A 15,586-nucleotide genomic window follows, 5' to 3' on the forward strand; every position below is an offset into this window, starting at 1 on the left:
CCCTCCCCGCCGCCCGCAGACAGAGGCCGGAGGCTGGCTGGTGCAGCGATGTTTAATGGCAATTCTTAGAAACCAAGCCCATGCACAAGTAGAAAGTGCTCGTGGAGCCGGCAGGAGGCTCCCGCCGCGCCAGGAACCACAAGCCCGGCCGTGCAGCCCTCCCTGCGGCGCCTTAAATAGATTCTTCACTATACTCTGTATGTTACATTATGTACAAGGCCCCTCCCCTCGGGGACGGGGCAGGACTCCGCAGCGCGTTTCTATATACAGCCCCCCTTTGGCCCCGAGATTGGTGGCCGGAGTCGGTCAGTTGACGGGGAAAGACAGGGCCAGAAAGGGAGGAAACAAGACGCAAACATGCGGAGTCGGGGTGGGGGCACGGTCAGCCCTGAAACACGAGGGGCGCGCGCGTAGCGAAGGCAGAGGTGGGACCGAGGCGGATACATTCAGAGACGCGTCGAACAAATAAATAAGGCAAGTCAGGAAGGGGCCGAGGTGGGCACAGGCAGGGAGGGAGCTGTGGAGAAGGGGCAGGCAGGGCTCCGGAGGTCACAGCTGAAGATGCAGGTATGTGGGGCATGGGTCTTCTGGAGCCGGGGACTAAGAGAAGGGAGTGCGACCCGGAGGGAAGAGGAGGAGGCAGGGTGGGAGAGGGAGTTCAGCACTTCGGAGGGGTGGGGGGGTGGAGACCCAGGACGGGCTAGCACAGAAGTGACGGGAAAGCTGCCGACAGGGGGCTCCCCCTCCCCCAGAGAGCCCTCTCCCTGTTAAGACTGCAAGAAGCGGCCCCCAGGGTGATGAGAAAGGCAGTGGAGAGGTCAGGTGGCCAGCCCGGGTTGGGGAAGCCCTTCCAGCTCCTGGTTCTGCTTCAGTTCCCTCATCCTGTGGAGAGACAAGGAAGGAGTCAGAGGAGACCGGACGATTAGGGCGGTGGGATGGGGAGGCGGCGGCGGGGCCCAGTCCTCCCCACTGAGGGAAAGGGCAACACCTGTGTCGGCAGCGCCGCAGGAATCGCATGATCTTCCGGGCTGCCTGGTCCTGCTTCTTGGTGAGAAAGGAGCCTCTGGTGGAAGGAAGAAGAGATGAGACCGCACAGGACACTCGGAATCACCTGCCCTCCGCCCCTTAGGGACCTTGGCAGGGCAAGGGTCGGGGAGGAGCAGGATGATGAGTTGGGAGCCCGTGGGCAGTGGCCATGGACACAGTGGGTGTGCACTGAGGGCTGGAGGGTTGGGGCCGTACTTGTTGCGGGCAGGCAGGGTCCCCGGGGGCCGGCGGCGGTAGGAGCGGTAGCGCTGCTGGATGAGGACTGCTGCTCGGCGGCTCTGCTGAAATCGCTTCTGTTCGTAGTAGCTTCGGAACTTGCTCTGGATCAGGATGGCCGCCTGGGTCATCTTCTTATAGAGTGCAAACTGTAGGGGTGGGGAGGAAGGGCAGGGGCTGACATGGAGGGACAGAGACCCAGACCCCTAAGGGTCACCCCTCACCCCGTTTCAAGTTGAGTCGATGCAAATCTCTTTCTCTAATCCACACGCTCACGGAAGGAAAGGCTGAATCATCACAGACAGCCTCACACCCAGGTCTCATGCCTAATACCTTAAGTGCAATCCAGGTCAGCTTGTGGAGAGAAAAGGGGAGTTAGGGCTCCTGCAGCATTCTGGATGCTCTGGGATGGGATGAGTGGGTGCCTGTGTGGGTTGGTGGGTATGCTTTCAAGAGAGGACAGCCTCACCTGTTTGTACTTCCGGTAACAGCGCTGGATCACAGCAGCAGCTACCTCCTGCTGTTCCTTCAGCCGCCGGCCCTAAGTGGCAAGAAGGAAGTCTCAGCACCTGGATCGGTTAGGAATTGCCCACCTGACATCTGACCTGCTCTTCCAACGTGCCTGGGGTCCCTTGACCCTTCACCCTACCCCAGATCTCTGGATGATTGCTGTCCCCCCCACAGTCCTGGGAACCCATCACCTCCCCACTCAAGATTGTGTAATTCATCCCCTGAAGCCCCCAAGCCCCCGACCTTGTATTTTCGGAAGGCTGTCTGGATGACTCGGGCTGCCTCGTACAGTTCCCGCTGCTCATGATCCGACAGGGTCAGCAGGGCAAAGTCACTCTCCATCTTGCCACTGGCAGATGCGGAGAGAAACTCTGCCCAGGAAGGTGCTGGAGGGACAGCCAGGCGACCCCGCTCAAATGGCAGCTCGCTGTAGGGCACAGGGATAAAGGATGTCCTGGACATCTGAAGTCCCTCTTCTCCCACCTGGGTGCTGCTCTGAAGGCAGAGCCCCAGTAACAGGGTCTGGAGAGTGACTTCAGAGCTCGCCAGCCAGTGCCAATCCCTTCCTCAAAGGCTCTGGCCATAGTGCAGCTTCTTCCCTCACTCTATCCCTCCCATGTTCCTTTGAAGGATCTGGAGGCTTTGTCCTAAGCTGGTCACCTTGGAGGGGCTGAGCTGGGGAAATGGTCCACATTCTCCAGGTAGCTGGCCAGCCAGGACATGGTCTCACTGAGCCCCACCACTCCCGTCCTCTCCCGTATTGTGGCTCCAGCCTCAGACAGCCCAACGAAGTCCTCTCGTTTAATCCGCTCTGGTGTGGCTTCAATGATCTGCTTGGCCAGTGAGATCATGTCAACCTGGATGAAGGAGAAGCTGGGTGAACCTTGAGGGGCCCCCCAGCTGTTCTTGCTCTGCCAAGGCCATAGCATAAGTTCACTTCCTATCTTTCTCCTATCAGACCCAGACGATGAGGCCTCATGGATGGCTGCCCCCATTAACCCTGTCTTTCTTGGCCAGTGTTCCAGGTTCATTTACACTCCTTGGGGTCCCACTCAGTACAGCCCTGTGTTGAGACGACATGGAAAACAAAGGCTAGGAAGGACGTACAGCACATGGGGATTCAGAAGCTGGGCGAATGAAGGGCTTGGCCTTCCAGGCTGACTGCCCACAGTCCCACCCAGCCTGGCCCATGCCAGCTCCCACAAACTTGGCCATGTCTGCCACCCCCTCCTCGAACTCGCCAAGAATCAGCTAAGCGCTTGCCAATCACATGACACCTTATTGAATAGCTCCAGCCTTGCCTCTGCTCCAGCCCTGCAGCCTGCAGCACTTTCTGCTGGTCTCACATAAAGGCGCCTACCGTGTGGTGTTCTCTAAATCTGTTGCACTTTAGTGCTCCCCGGTTAATCCCTTAGTCTCTCTCTAAAGCAGGTATGTCCCAGGCCCTAGCAGAGAAGCAGACTGATGCACTTGAAGAGCCACTCTCCACTCTATCATGGGTTCATTCACTCTACAAGACTCTTAGCTCTTACTATGTGCAAGCCTCCCCCTGCCCCCTGGTTAGTGCCAGACACTTCCGCTTCCATCTTGCCGACCTCTCTGCTCCTCCGTCCTCCCCACTTCCTGCCATCGCTCTTGTCCCTTTATGGAACAACAGGTAACCCCTACCACCCAGCTCTAATTGAAGATATTCTCCAGAATTTTAACCTCTGAAGCCTCATGACTTCTGAATCCCAAGCTCTGACAGAAGCTTAAACAGAGGGTTACCTTGCCTGTCCCCAAATGAGGGTAAATGACCCCTTCTTCCCAAACTGCCACCCGGCTCTGCTTGTTTCATGTGGTGGCTGGCGTCACCCCAGCCCTGCACCCCCCTCTGCTTGGAGCCCTCCACCTAAGTGGTACCGGGATCACATCCACAGCTGGTGGACTATCGGCTTCCTCGGGAGCAGCCCCGCCGTCCAGGGCTGGTGGGAGAGGTGGCGGCGAGGGTGGGGGCCCTCTCGGGTTGGTGGCTTCATAGTCCATGAGGAATAGGGGGGCCTCTGGGGCACCAGAGGAGAGCTGGCCTGGGACCATCTCCATAGTCATCTCAGAGGCTGGCAGAGGAACAGGGGGAGGACTCCCATCTGGGGCGCTAGAATAGGCCGATGTGACGGAGAAAGTGCCATCCGAGAGCTCTGAAGGTGAGGAGACACTGCTCAGGCCTGCAAGGGGAGAGAAGGGGGTGTGAGCATAAGGCGCCACTTGCCCCCTCCTCACTCTCCATCTCCCTGGCCTTGCTGCTCTTACCTCCCCATCCCTACAACCTCCTCTCTCCTTGCACTGTCTCCCACCCTCTAGCTTTCCCCTGGCCTGTGCTTCCACCCGCATTCCCCTTAAACCCTCACCAGTGTCGGGGCTGGAGGAGGGTGGAGACAGGGCAGGTGGGGGCTCAGAAGAAGCTTCCTGTCTTTGCAGTTCCTCCAGGCAGCGGGCGAGGCGCACATGACCCCGGGAATGAGCCACGGATAGGGGCAGGCGGCCCAGAGAGTCAGGAATGCTCAGCGCCTGTCTGTTCCAACGGAAGAGGAGCACAGCAGCCTCCAGATGGCCCAGGGCACAAGCCCACATCTGAGAAGAGGGCAGAAGTGGAGGTAAGGCATGGGCCTAGCCTTACTCCTTCCCTGCATCCCCCAAACGATCTTCTCTGTGAAGAACTGCTCCCGTTTCCCATTGTTCACGTGCACTAGGAACCAGCATCCTCACCAGAGGGGTGCAAGAGAAGTGGTCCACATTGAGTGGGTCAACCTCTTGCTCCAAGTCCAGGCTTCCTGTCTCCACACTCCTGGAGGGTTTGGGAAAGGGACAGTGGAGCCCAGTTAGGGATAAAGGGGGCCCAGTAGGAACTTCGGAATTGAAGGGGCTGGCAAGCACTAAGGTCAGCAGGATGAGTAATCAAAGAGATTAATGATTATAAGGAGGTCAAGAAGTCAGCATTGTAAGTCAGAGGACATTAAAACTCCCCCAAGTGCAAACCCTGTTCCAGCCCCTCTTCCTTCCCACAGTGACCCCAGCTCCCATGGCAGGCCTCCAGTTCCTCCTCAGTCCCTGACACCCTCCTACCCCAACTCCCACCAACCCCAGCTCACCGCCACTGGCTCAGTGTCTCGATGAGGCGGGCATAGCCCTGGGCAGCAGCCAGGTGCAGAAGGCTCATGCCTCGGAAAGGGCTTCCATGGGCCAGACGCTCAGGACCCCTCCAGGTGGAGCGTGGGATCATGTTCTCTACCAGGACCACCACCCGGGCCTCGAACCCAGGCCCCTGGCCTTCATCCTGCGGTGCACACACCCTCAGGCAGAGACCTGAGCATCCCCAGCCTGGGATGGCCTTAGCCACCCCACCCCTGTCCTCTCAGCTTCCAATTCTGCCCCCTCCCTACAATTCCCATTTTAGGCTCCCACTACCCTGACCTCTGATGGCTGGTCAGTCCTCCCTGTCCCTCAGGCAGCTTTCTCCAGCAGCCAGACCTCATGCCTGCATGCCCATGTGGTGCTTTCACTTTGGCTCAGATCAGTGCCATATCCACAGATGGCTTCTCCCCCTCAGAACCTAGAGTCCTCTCCAGCCTTCTTTTCTCAGAGACCTGGAACCCTCAGAGTGCTGAGCCCCGACTTCTTGGATCCCCTCCCCCACCCTCACCTCCACCCTCCTTCAGACCAGAAATAGTCTGAAGCTTGTCATGCCAAGAGGGTGCCCAGAATAGCCACTCCTGCCACAGGGTGGGGGTGGGAGCAGGGTGATGTCACAGAGAAGGGAAGGGGACTGGCTGGGACCTGGACAGTGAGGGGAGTCACACAGTAGAGCTGATTTCTACAGGAAGACCCTCCCCCTGCTCCTCACTGTAGAGTGCCCTCATGGATGTACCTGAATTGGAGGGGTGTCAGGAGCCTGGCAGGGGGCCTGCCCAGCTGCTGCGATCTCTGCCATCCGCTTCTCCATCTGCTCCAGTCGCTCCAGGATGGACATCCGGAACTGGTTGTCTGGGGGGAAGAGGAGTGGGCATGGGGGGGCTCACTGGGCAGGGTCCAGGGGATGCCCTGGGCAACAAAGTCAGATCCTGTCCCAGGGTCTGAGTGACGAAGACACAAGCATAGCCTTTCCTCTTCTCCATACAACGGCCCTTTACCCTCCCCTCCTCCACCTTCCGAATAGAGCCCCCCAGGACCAGTCCTCAGTCTAGGGCTCTTCATACCACGTGTCCACCTAGGACCTGAATGCAGAACCAAGACTGTGTCCTTCAAGACACAGAGACTGTAGGACTCCTCGCTGGGTGTCCAGCCCCAGTTGCCCCAGATCTTTCTCTCTCTGTCTCACACACACACACACACACACACAAACGCGCGCCCCAGATCTCTCACACATACGTGCATGCACATACGCATACTCCCAGGTGGCTTATTTTGTTCCTTCTTGCCGCAGACACTACCTTTGTCCCCCATGCTGGGGCTGAAGGACTTCAGGGTCCCTCCTCTCTGTTAATCGCTGCCCCAAAGAACTCAGAGACTGATTTGAAAAGCACCACCCCCTCCTCCTGGCCCCCCGCAGCTGTCCACAAAGAGGATGGCGGGGAGGGGAGGTGACAGAGATGGATGGCCAAGTCCATTTCTCCTCCTCCCCCACCCCATGCACAAATGCACACATCCCAAGCTATATCTGTCCTCTCCTGAGATCACAAAAGGATGAGGAGGGGAGGCAGAAGGGGGTCAGAGCCGTGGGAAAACAAACAGGTGGAGGCTGGGGATGTTTTGAGATGCCAGGACAGACGGGCAAGAAGGTAGAGAGGGGATGGTGGGGAGGACGGTAAAGAGCTCTGAGCAGAGACTCAGGTATGAGAGCAGAGAGGGGAAGACAAACAAGGGGAAGGAGAGGAGAGAAAAAGGGCAAAGGAGAACTGGGGATGTAGAACGAACAAGCAATAGGGAATGAAGAAGGAAAGTGAAGACAAAAATCCAAGGAGGAATGGAGAGATGAGAGAGGTAGGAGACATACAGGAGAGATGGTAAAGCACAGGTTAAACAGGAGGAAACGGAGACATGCAAACCTCAAGAAAGAAGCAGGTGCAGAAACAATTCTGAAAGCCACACGAGGGATAACCAGTAAAGGGGACAAACAGCTCTGGATATAAACAAATACACACACACGTGTATGTATGTGCATCTCTGTATATAAAAAGATATATTAAAAGTGGTGTATGTTATTGAGCATTGTTACAGGGAATTTTCATTTTCTACTTTGTGCTTTTCTGTAACTTCAAAATTTTCTATAATTAATGCCTGTCTTTATAACTAGAGGGAAAAACCATAGGAAAGTTTAAATATATTGTGTAGGCACATATACGGAGAAGGCAATGGCAACCCACTCCAGTACTCTTGCCTGGAAAATCCCATGGATGGAGGAGCCTGGTAGGCTGCAGTCCATGGGGTCGCACAGAGTCGGACACGACTGAAGCAACTTAGCAGCAGCAGCAGCAGCAGCAGGAGGCACATACACACTCTTGTGTATCCCATGTTTGTTGCTCTGCACTGTCCGGCCCCACCCATGACCTTGATCCCTTCCTATGGACAGGACAAGTGCTGGGACAAAGCCGCCTCCAAGGTTTACAGGGAAGAGGAAATGAAGGAAATCTGCTGCTCCTTCAGAAATGAGCAAGGAAGCAGGAGTTGGGAAGAGGGGTACAGTGGGGGCAAGGCAGTGGCCACCAGCGTCCAGATGGGCCTAGGAACATGTCATGCTCAAAGGCGGTGGGGTAGAGGGTTAGGAACTTACCGTCCAGTGACAGCCAGTCAAGCTGAGTACTAGGCAGTGACAGGAATCGGCGGGCTCGATACTCAAAGAGCACAGATGCAGAAAGGGGCCCCTCACGCCCTGCCACCTGCAGAGACACCAGCCCAACTTCATGGGCTGGGGAGGGCAAGGATCAGCGAGATGGCTCTCTTTCCTGGGCTCCTCCACCAGAGCCACAGGTGGTCCTTCCACATCCACCTCCCCTACCTGCCCTGTTGTGGCCCCAGAGGCCCCTGGCTCCAGTGGCCTTGGCTCTAAGTGGGGAGGGAATCCCTTTATTTGAGAACTTAATAGCTCCTCTGGGCCAGAGACCCCTTGGGTTCTAGACCCTGTAGTTAAGGATATTGTTCAGCACCAAGGCATAGAAACAGAGTCAAGAGATACCTATGGGTGGTTTAGTCAACCAAGTTGTGTCTGACTCTTGTGACCCCATGGACTGTAGCCCTCCAGGCTCCTCTTTCCGTGGGACTTTCCAGGCAAGAGTACTGGAGTGGGTTGCCATTTCCTTCTCCAGGGAATCTCCCTGAGCCAGGAATAGAACCCAGGTCTTCTGCATTGCAGGCAGATTTTTTACTGACTGAGCCAGATGGAGGTAGGTGTGTAGAGATACCTCTACATATAAACAATTTGATGATGGTAAAATCTCTTATCTCCTAAGATCAAGGTCCAGATGGGGGAAAGGAATTAGCTGCTCACCAACAGGGTCAAGTGAGTGCGGTGTCCCAGGATCTCAATATCTATAGCCTTGAGGATAAAGCCACCAGGCCCTGGTCCCAAGCTTAGAGGCTGAGACCCCTAATTCCCAGCGTCTCTGGCCTCAGCCCCTCTCCTGCTATCTACCACTGAACAGGGCTGCTGAGACTCGGGGAGGACACGCCGACAGAGAGCAGAGCTGTCGGCGTGTCATTCCAGTGGTGCTTGGGGTCCCACAGCAACGCTGCTGAGTGTCAGGTGAGGGGCAAAGCGGGTGGCAAAGGGCAGAGATGAATCTTGGCAATGACATCCAGACCAGTGCTGTCCAAAAGAACTTTCCTCAGTGTTGGAGACATCCTGCATCTGCACTGTCCCCTGCGGGGGCACGAGCACATGTGGTCACTGAGCACCAAAATGTGGTTAGTGTGATGGCAGAGCTGAATTTGAAACTTCATTTAATCTTAACTATTAATTTCAATAGGCACACGTGGCTCATGGCTACCATACTGGACAGCACAGGTCTTGAAGCCAATGTCCCTCAGTCTCAGAACTGGTTGGAGGAGACCAACATTTCTCCCTTCTCATTCTCCCAAGAGACTCTCCCTGGACTGGAGTCAGTGGGTCTGGAGAGCCATCAGAGTCCCCTTGGGTCTAATGGCTGATCTTACAGAAGGGGAGGCCAAGGTCCTATGAAAGGAGTAGGCTTATTCAAGATCACCCATCAGCTCAGCAGATTTCTTGGATTAGAATCTAGACCTCTGACACTTCAGCTCAGACTCATCTGCCTGCTGGAGGGCAGTGGTGGGGGGGGCAACCACCAGGCTCAGCCCCAGGACTGGTTGAGGTGGTTACGTTCTCAGGAACAACCCAATACATTTGCTCCTAGTGCTTCCTGGGAGTCCTAACAGTCATGTCTTCTGTCCCTTCTACCACCCCCAGTCCCCATACCGGGACAGTAGCAGCGTAAGACACCAGGCTGGACGAGTGAGGCTGGCACGGCGATGTGATCAAAGACACAGGAGTAATGCTCAGCGGCCTCTGTCCAAGGTCCTGTGATAAGCACCTTGACCCCACCCTGCAGGCAGAAGTCAGAGAGCCATGTGACTGGGGGCTCTCTCTGCTGGGTACAATTACTCACTCCTTCATTCATTCAGACCCTAAGAGAGGACCTATTGCTCTCTGTACACCCCAGGGTCTGCGGTACAGAGACTGGACATGAAGTGGAGTGAGATCCATTGTCCTTTCTCCCCACACTCCTGCCCTCTACTTGAATCTGCTAGAAACGGGGAACTCATTGCCTCTCCCAAGGCTACCATCCCATTTGCAGATAGCTATCACTGGGAGGAAGTCTTTTCTTGGGGCCCCCTGGTACCCCTACAGAAGTTCCTGCTTTCTATCTCTGGGGCAGTACAAAGCAGAACTTCACTGCTGAATACAGTCTTTCAGCTTCTCAAAGTCTGCCATCACATCCCAGTTGGGTTTTCTCTTCTTCAGGCTGAACTGTCCCAGGCCCTCCCCACCCCACCCAGTCACCAAAGGAATAAAGTCCCCCGGGCACTTAAGGGACTCACACAACCACAAGTCACATGTAGAAGGAGGAGGGAGGAAAAAAGGGGTAGTTAAGAAGGCCTGTGAAAACCATTAAGAAGCTACACTCTATGTAAAGATAGAGGCTGGGAAGAGAACTAAGCAGCCATGGATGCTAAGAGAAATTAGGTCACAGGCCACAGGGTAAAAGGGATGCAGGAGGAAGGAGAGGTCTGAGACTCACCTCTGGGTAGGACCACTCTGGGGAGAAGTCCGTGATGGTGCTGAGAGCAGGAGAGAGCTGGGGGGCGGGGGCAGGGCCACTCGGAGCTTCGTCACTGATGAGTTCTCCCATGAGGTCCGGGAATGATGAGAGACTGAAGGGCTCCAGTTCGCTGCCCCCCCCAGCTCCTCCAAACAAGGCCTCCCCTCTTCCTACTCTGCCCGATGGCTCCAAAGGGGCAGGTGAGGGTGGGGGTGAAGGAGGGGGTGAAGGTACAGGTGGGGCAGCCCCCTGGGCCTTGAGCTCCTCTCCACTGTCATCATCCTGAATGAAGAAGCAGTTTCCCCTTCTCCCGCCTGCTCCAGACTGTGGAGGGAGACCCCGAGTGGCCACCTGGGGCTCCAGGGCAGCAGCAGGCTCGAGCGCTGGACAGGGGGTATGGGCGGCCTCGGCCTCGGGGAAGTCTGGGCTCACCCCCTGGCCCCCTCCATATGTCTGGCCCCTCTGTGGGCTGTTGAGAAAACGATCAGGATCAAAGGCAGGGCTCGGAGGGGCTGGTGGGGCCGAGGGCTCAGAGCCCACAACCACAGCCAGGCTCATGGGAGGCCTCGGATCGGCCTGTGGAGCCAAGTGCCTGGTGGGTGTCAAGCCCCCGGCTCGCTGCTCCAGTCCTGTCAGGAGGAGGATGGCGGTGCCTCCTCTGGAAGAACCCCCTCGGGAGGTTGGAGGGCTCGGTCTGATCTCTAGGGGTTCCGCAAAGCCGGAGGAAGAGGAGGAAGAGGAAGAGGAAGATGGGGAGGTATGTGCCTTAGGGAGCTCCGGGGGAAGCGGGGCTATCAGTGGAGGCGGCTCAGGGGGATGGGGGTGGGGGACAGAGGTCAGGGTTAAAGCTCGGGGCTCCACTTTGGGAGAGATGATGCGGTGTTTCGTGCTGCTGCATTTGTGAGTAAGGCTCCCAGAACCTGGAGTGGAAGGGGTGGTGGGGAGAGAAGGGGTAAGACACATCTCTCTCCAGCCCTCCCTTGCTGGAAGCTGTCATGTATTTCCCGAGAAGTCACTACATACCAGAGGTGTCATACTGCTTGTGGCCACTGGGAGGCGGCAGAAATATTTCTCCTCCCCCACCCTCCCCCTTGGAGGAACACTGCAAGGGAGGATCCAGGGCTTGGGGGAATAGCTGAGAGCAATAGGTAAAAGCATAGAAAAAGGACAAAAGAACAGAACCACGCGGGTGCCAACTAAGAATAAGGCTAAGCCTGTGTGTAAGCAGTAGTGCTGGGGTGGCCAGGAACTGCTAAAGGAAGAAAGCAGACAGAGAGCCCAGGCTGCCAGGAATAAGTGAAAGGAACTAGACGGTATGCAGACAGGAAGGCCTCTGCTCATCTGGCCCATCTTTCTGGAACATGCAAAAGTCATGCAAATAAGCACGCAAATCCCAACAAGACAGATACCCCCCTGGTGTGAGTAAGGCCAGACCAGCAAGGAGGGCGGAAGGTTCCAAGGCCAGGGTCACTCACCAAGGCCCCCACTGCAGAGACAGGCGTGGGTTCGGGGTGCAGGCTTGGTCGGGTGGGTGTCTAGGATCTGCTGCACCAGCTGCTCTACGGAGAACTCCTCTGTCCCATTTCCACAGCTCCACTTGATGCCATGAACTGGAGGAGAGTTGGGGGGAAGTGCTGTGGGACCCCCTACAAAATAAGCCCCAAAGAACTCTGATGGCTCCCCCAAGCACCTGAGATGCTCTGAGACTTCCAGCCAGAGGAACAGTGGCCAGAAGCCCCCAGACTGCTCCTACCTGGAGCTCACAGCTCCCCTCCATAGTCGAACACCTTAGATCACACCAGGAACCCTGGTACCCACCCACCCACCCAGGAAAGAAGCCTCCTGGCTTGGGGCGACATGGTCACCCCACAGGCTCCTGAGTATAGAAACTTGCTGCCATGGGAGGCCCCTGGGTCCACTCTCCCCTTGGAGCTCTGTCCTGGCCCTGTTGCCTTACACATGGGCTTCAGCTGTCCCAAGAGCTCCTCCCGGGACCACTTTAGCCACTCTCGGCGGTCGCTGCTGATGGAACAAAAGATGGGGCTGCAGCCCTTTCCACAGTCCTCCAGGGCTGGAACGTTCAGGTAGTGCACAAGCACGATGTCAGGGTTCTGCGGGCACAAGGGTACACACAGAGCGCTATAGGGTCCTGATGTCCAGGGACTTGGCCTCCTAGTCCTCATTTTCTCCCCAGGCACCCCTAGCCTCACCCTCCCAAGTTCTGGCTCTCTCCATCCCCAAACCCCTTTCTCTTCTTCCCAGTCTCCTTTCCACACTCAGAACCTCGTCATCCTTCCCCTTCATTCCGCAGACCCCCACCTCCCTCAAAGAGCCAGGTAGACTCTGTCTCCCCGAGCCCTTCCGTCCTCACCTGGAGCAGCCAGTAGCAGCGCCGATGGAATGTGGGGACGATGGAAGAGTGAACGTAGCAGCCATAGAGACACTGCCAGGAGACAGGCTGGGGTGGGGGGAGGGCTAGTCTGCTCCCCAACTCTTCCTCTGTTCAGTCCCTTTGCAGGAATCCCAATCTTGCCACCAGTTCCTCTTTAACCCTTACCCACCCCCATCTATTCCCCACACCTTTCAAAACCCAGCACCCAAGTCACCCCGCGGTGAAGAGGAGGGGACAGTGGGGCCAGGACCTTACAACAAGTACCAGATTTGAGACATGGGACTATCCAGAAATCAGAGGGCAGGGCAATAACACATCTGAGATGAGGAGCAATGATTTGAGAGAAGAGAAACCTGTGCTTTGAGGTACTAAGTACTGTCAGACCCCTACGGGAAATGCAAGAGAAGTGAGGGGATTGGGCATCTGCGGCCTCCAGGGGGAGGCATGGCCTAAGTCCTGGAGAATTGGGTCATGGAGGGAAAGCAGAGAGTGGGCTGAGCAACCACCCAGCTGATCCAAAGTGAGTGAGAAGCGAAGAGTGACTGGGAGGGTGGTAGGCAGAGAAGGTCATCAAGCCCTGGCAGAGCTGGAACCCAGCTCACGGGGAAAAGCGGGGGCCAGGGCTGGTGTGCTGGAGGCCTTGCTTACCTCCATGCCCTGGACCTTCAGCTTCATGTGGTCCTCTCGGGTGGTCTTCCCATCCTTCCGCTTCTTCCAGAGGTAACCATCCTTCCGGTATTTCACCTTCTTGCGGTTGTAGAGGATAATGGAGCCATTCTGAGGCCTGAGAAGGGAAGGACTGGCCTTGAGTTCTGTACACAGAACCCAGGACCCCTGCTACTCCCCATCTTCACAAAACTTCTCACCTTGTCTTGGGGGCACAGGATAGCCACTCGTCATGCTTCTCAAAGGTGATCAAGTAGGATGCAATCTCCTGGAGGAGAAGAGGCACTCAGGTGGGGGTCCCCTTCCCAAAGTTTCAGCCTGGCCTCTTGGGCCTCCTCATCTATACCTCAGGGATAACGGCATCCCTGGAGGACTGTGTGAGATAACACAGGACAAGTGATGAGCACAGTGGTCTGTTTGTAGGAAATACTTTGTAAGTGGTAGTATTTATATTACACACAGGTGCATATACCAAGGAGAAGTGAGCTCCTATGAGATGCAGGTCTTTATAGCTCTCCTGTGATCCCCAAAGAGCCTAGAGAGTGTTGAAAGGCACAGAGGGGAACTCCTCCAGCCTACTAGGCCCTGCTGAGCCCCAATCCCCCCGGCTCCCTAGAAAACCTCATTTGTATTCCACCGGAGCCGCTCTGGAGGCAGCAGCGGGCAGCGAGGAAGACACTCCAGCAGCTTCTTGGGGAGAAATATCTTCAGGTGGTGGCTGTTCTCTAGAGGGGATGAGAAGGGAGGGCTTAGCATGAGACATCCCAATGAGAGCCCAGGGGAAAAGGGCCGAATGCGGGGTGGGGTGGTGGTGGTGAATGAAATGATGCCAAGGAGAGCGGGGATCCAAGAATTAGAAGGTCACCACCGCTTGGGGGAAATAAAAGGCTATGCCCAACCTGGAAACCTGGACTGTGAACTCACCAGCAACCTCGGTGGTGTCCTTGGTATTCATGGTGAGGGCTCCAGGGGGCAAGGTCACCCCCGGCCTGACGGGCCGGGGGGAGGGGGAGTCTGTGCTGGGAAGGGAGAGAACAAGGTCATGGCAGAGGCCCCCACACTATCACGGATGAGGAGAATGAGGTGGGAGACCTGGTACACAGCCGGGTCGTGATATCTGAGGAAGACAGAGGAAGGGGCTGGACTGTGATGTCAGAGTACAGCCAGGGGGTGGAGGAGAGGGAGAACCCAGACACGGTGCCAGGAACCAACACGAGTGGGAGACACAACAGAACAGAATAATCAGGAAGAGACCGGCGGGGTGGGGGAGGGGAGAAGGCCGGCGGGGGGCCGGCGTTTACAGCCCTGGCTTTCGCAAGGCTGGAGCTGCGGCGGGGTCAGACCCTGGGGCTAGGACTCAGAGCATCCGGTTCTTGAAGGATGGTTTGACAAATGAGAGCCTGGATGTTGGGGGGAAGGCAGGAGTTCTAAGTCCGGGTGGAGAGCTAGGCCTTAAAAGACACACCCTGAGTTCCTTCTCTTTGGTTTTTCCAAGGGGAAGGGCAGATTTGACAACTGATCTTAACCACCCTTTCCTCCAGATTGGTGGGGCCTGAGTAGAACCTGGTGTAGACACCCAGGACCCAGCTATCCAGCCCAGGTCAACCCATCCTCCACCCTGAGGCTGACCGACCTGTCCACCCCACCGTACCTCTATCCCTAAAGCCTCTGCTTCCCTCGGCCTCCAGGCCTATCCTACCCCATCTACCACTCTGGCTCCAGCCTGAGCCCCCACCCTCCTGGGGGAACAGATGGAAGCTGGAGGATGCTCTCAGCGCGGGCTCCGCCAGGTGTCTGGGAATGGAGAGGGGGAAGAGGCCCGTCCGAGCACGACTGTGAGCCCTGGAGCCTGGGTTGGGGTAAGGACTCCGCCCTAGGGCGCAGGTGCGCAGTCCGGGATGGGCAGCCCGCCAGGGTGCGGAGCGGGCCTGGGGGCGGCCCCCCCAGGAGGGGCGGTGGTCAGCGGAGACGCTCCGAGGTGGGAGGGTCCCGCCTCCCGGCCGCACGGAGAGATGTCCTGGAGAAGCTGCGGAGCAGAGTCCGCGGGCGCGTGGCGGGCAAGGGGCAGGGCAGGTGCTGGGGTGCGGGGGTCCCCGGGACGGTCCGGCCCGGCAGGTCCGCCGTGCGGCCCTGCGCCGAGCGGCGCCCCCTGGCGCGGGGGAGGAGGACGGAAGCGGGGAGTGAGGGCAAACCCGGGAGAGCGCCGGTGGTCCCAGGCGTGGCGCGCCACGTCCGGGCGGTGGAGCTGCGCCCCCTGGCGCGGGGGCGGAGAGACGGGCGAGAGGCCCCGGCTCTTACCTCCCGGGGTCCCGCGGGTGACGGCGGCAGCGGCCATTCTACCCCACACCGACCCCCCCCAGCGCCGGCTGACAGCGGCGTCCGACGTCACTGCGCACGGGGCGGGGCTTCCCAATTAAGGGGATGGGGGTCGGGACGGGAACCTGGG

At 57.4% G+C, this 15,586-nt stretch overlaps 1 protein-coding gene across 4 annotated transcripts; it reads right to left on the minus strand.

Moving 5' to 3' along the window:
* Positions 1–38: 38 nt before the first annotated feature.
* On the minus strand, positions 39–15,555 carry CAMTA2 (calmodulin binding transcription activator 2). 4 transcript variants are annotated; one of them, XM_055576773.1, is made up of 22 exons: positions 15,439–15,555; positions 14,065–14,159; positions 13,762–13,865; positions 13,341–13,408; positions 13,123–13,258; positions 12,454–12,525; positions 12,040–12,193; positions 11,558–11,692; positions 10,062–11,002; positions 9,239–9,365; positions 7,580–7,714; positions 5,678–5,793; positions 4,902–5,086; positions 4,519–4,597; positions 4,161–4,383; positions 3,676–3,977; positions 2,434–2,630; positions 2,017–2,200; positions 1,733–1,804; positions 1,243–1,412; positions 989–1,063; positions 39–882 (listed from the first exon to the last, which is right to left on the minus strand). In XM_055576773.1, the coding sequence occupies exons 2-22, from the start codon at positions 14,093–14,095 to the stop codon at positions 819–821; spliced, it is 3,570 nt and encodes a 1,189-aa protein (XP_055432748.1). In that variant the 5' UTR covers positions 14,096–14,159; positions 15,439–15,555; the 3' UTR covers positions 39–818. The 4 variants fall into 4 exon arrangements, with proteins under 4 accessions (XP_055432748.1, XP_055432746.1, XP_055432749.1 ...); XM_055576771.1 differs by having other exon boundaries at positions 12,454–12,540; XM_055576774.1 differs by lacking the exon at positions 12,454–12,525.
* Between the last annotated feature and the right edge of the window lie 31 nt (positions 15,556–15,586).

This window comes from Bubalus kerabau, chromosome 4, assembly GCF_029407905.1.
Source record: "Bubalus kerabau isolate K-KA32 ecotype Philippines breed swamp buffalo chromosome 4, PCC_UOA_SB_1v2, whole genome shotgun sequence".
In the NCBI taxonomy this organism is placed as follows: Eukaryota; Metazoa; Chordata; class Mammalia; order Artiodactyla; family Bovidae; genus Bubalus; species Bubalus kerabau.

Excerpts from the sequence above, each read along its gene's own strand:
- CAMTA2 (XM_055576771.1), bottom strand. The coding sequence starts at position 14,095 with ATGAATACCAAGGACACCACCGAGGTTGCTG. Across the intron at positions 13,259-13,340 it reads TCCTGTGCCCCCAAGACAAG|GCCTCAGAATGGCTCCATTA; the intron begins GTGAGAAGTTTT and ends TTCCCTTCTCAG. Across the intron at positions 12,194-12,453 it reads GCTGCTACTGGCTGCTCCAG|AACCCTGACATCGTGCTTGT; the intron begins GTGAGGACGGAA and ends TTGTGCCCGCAG.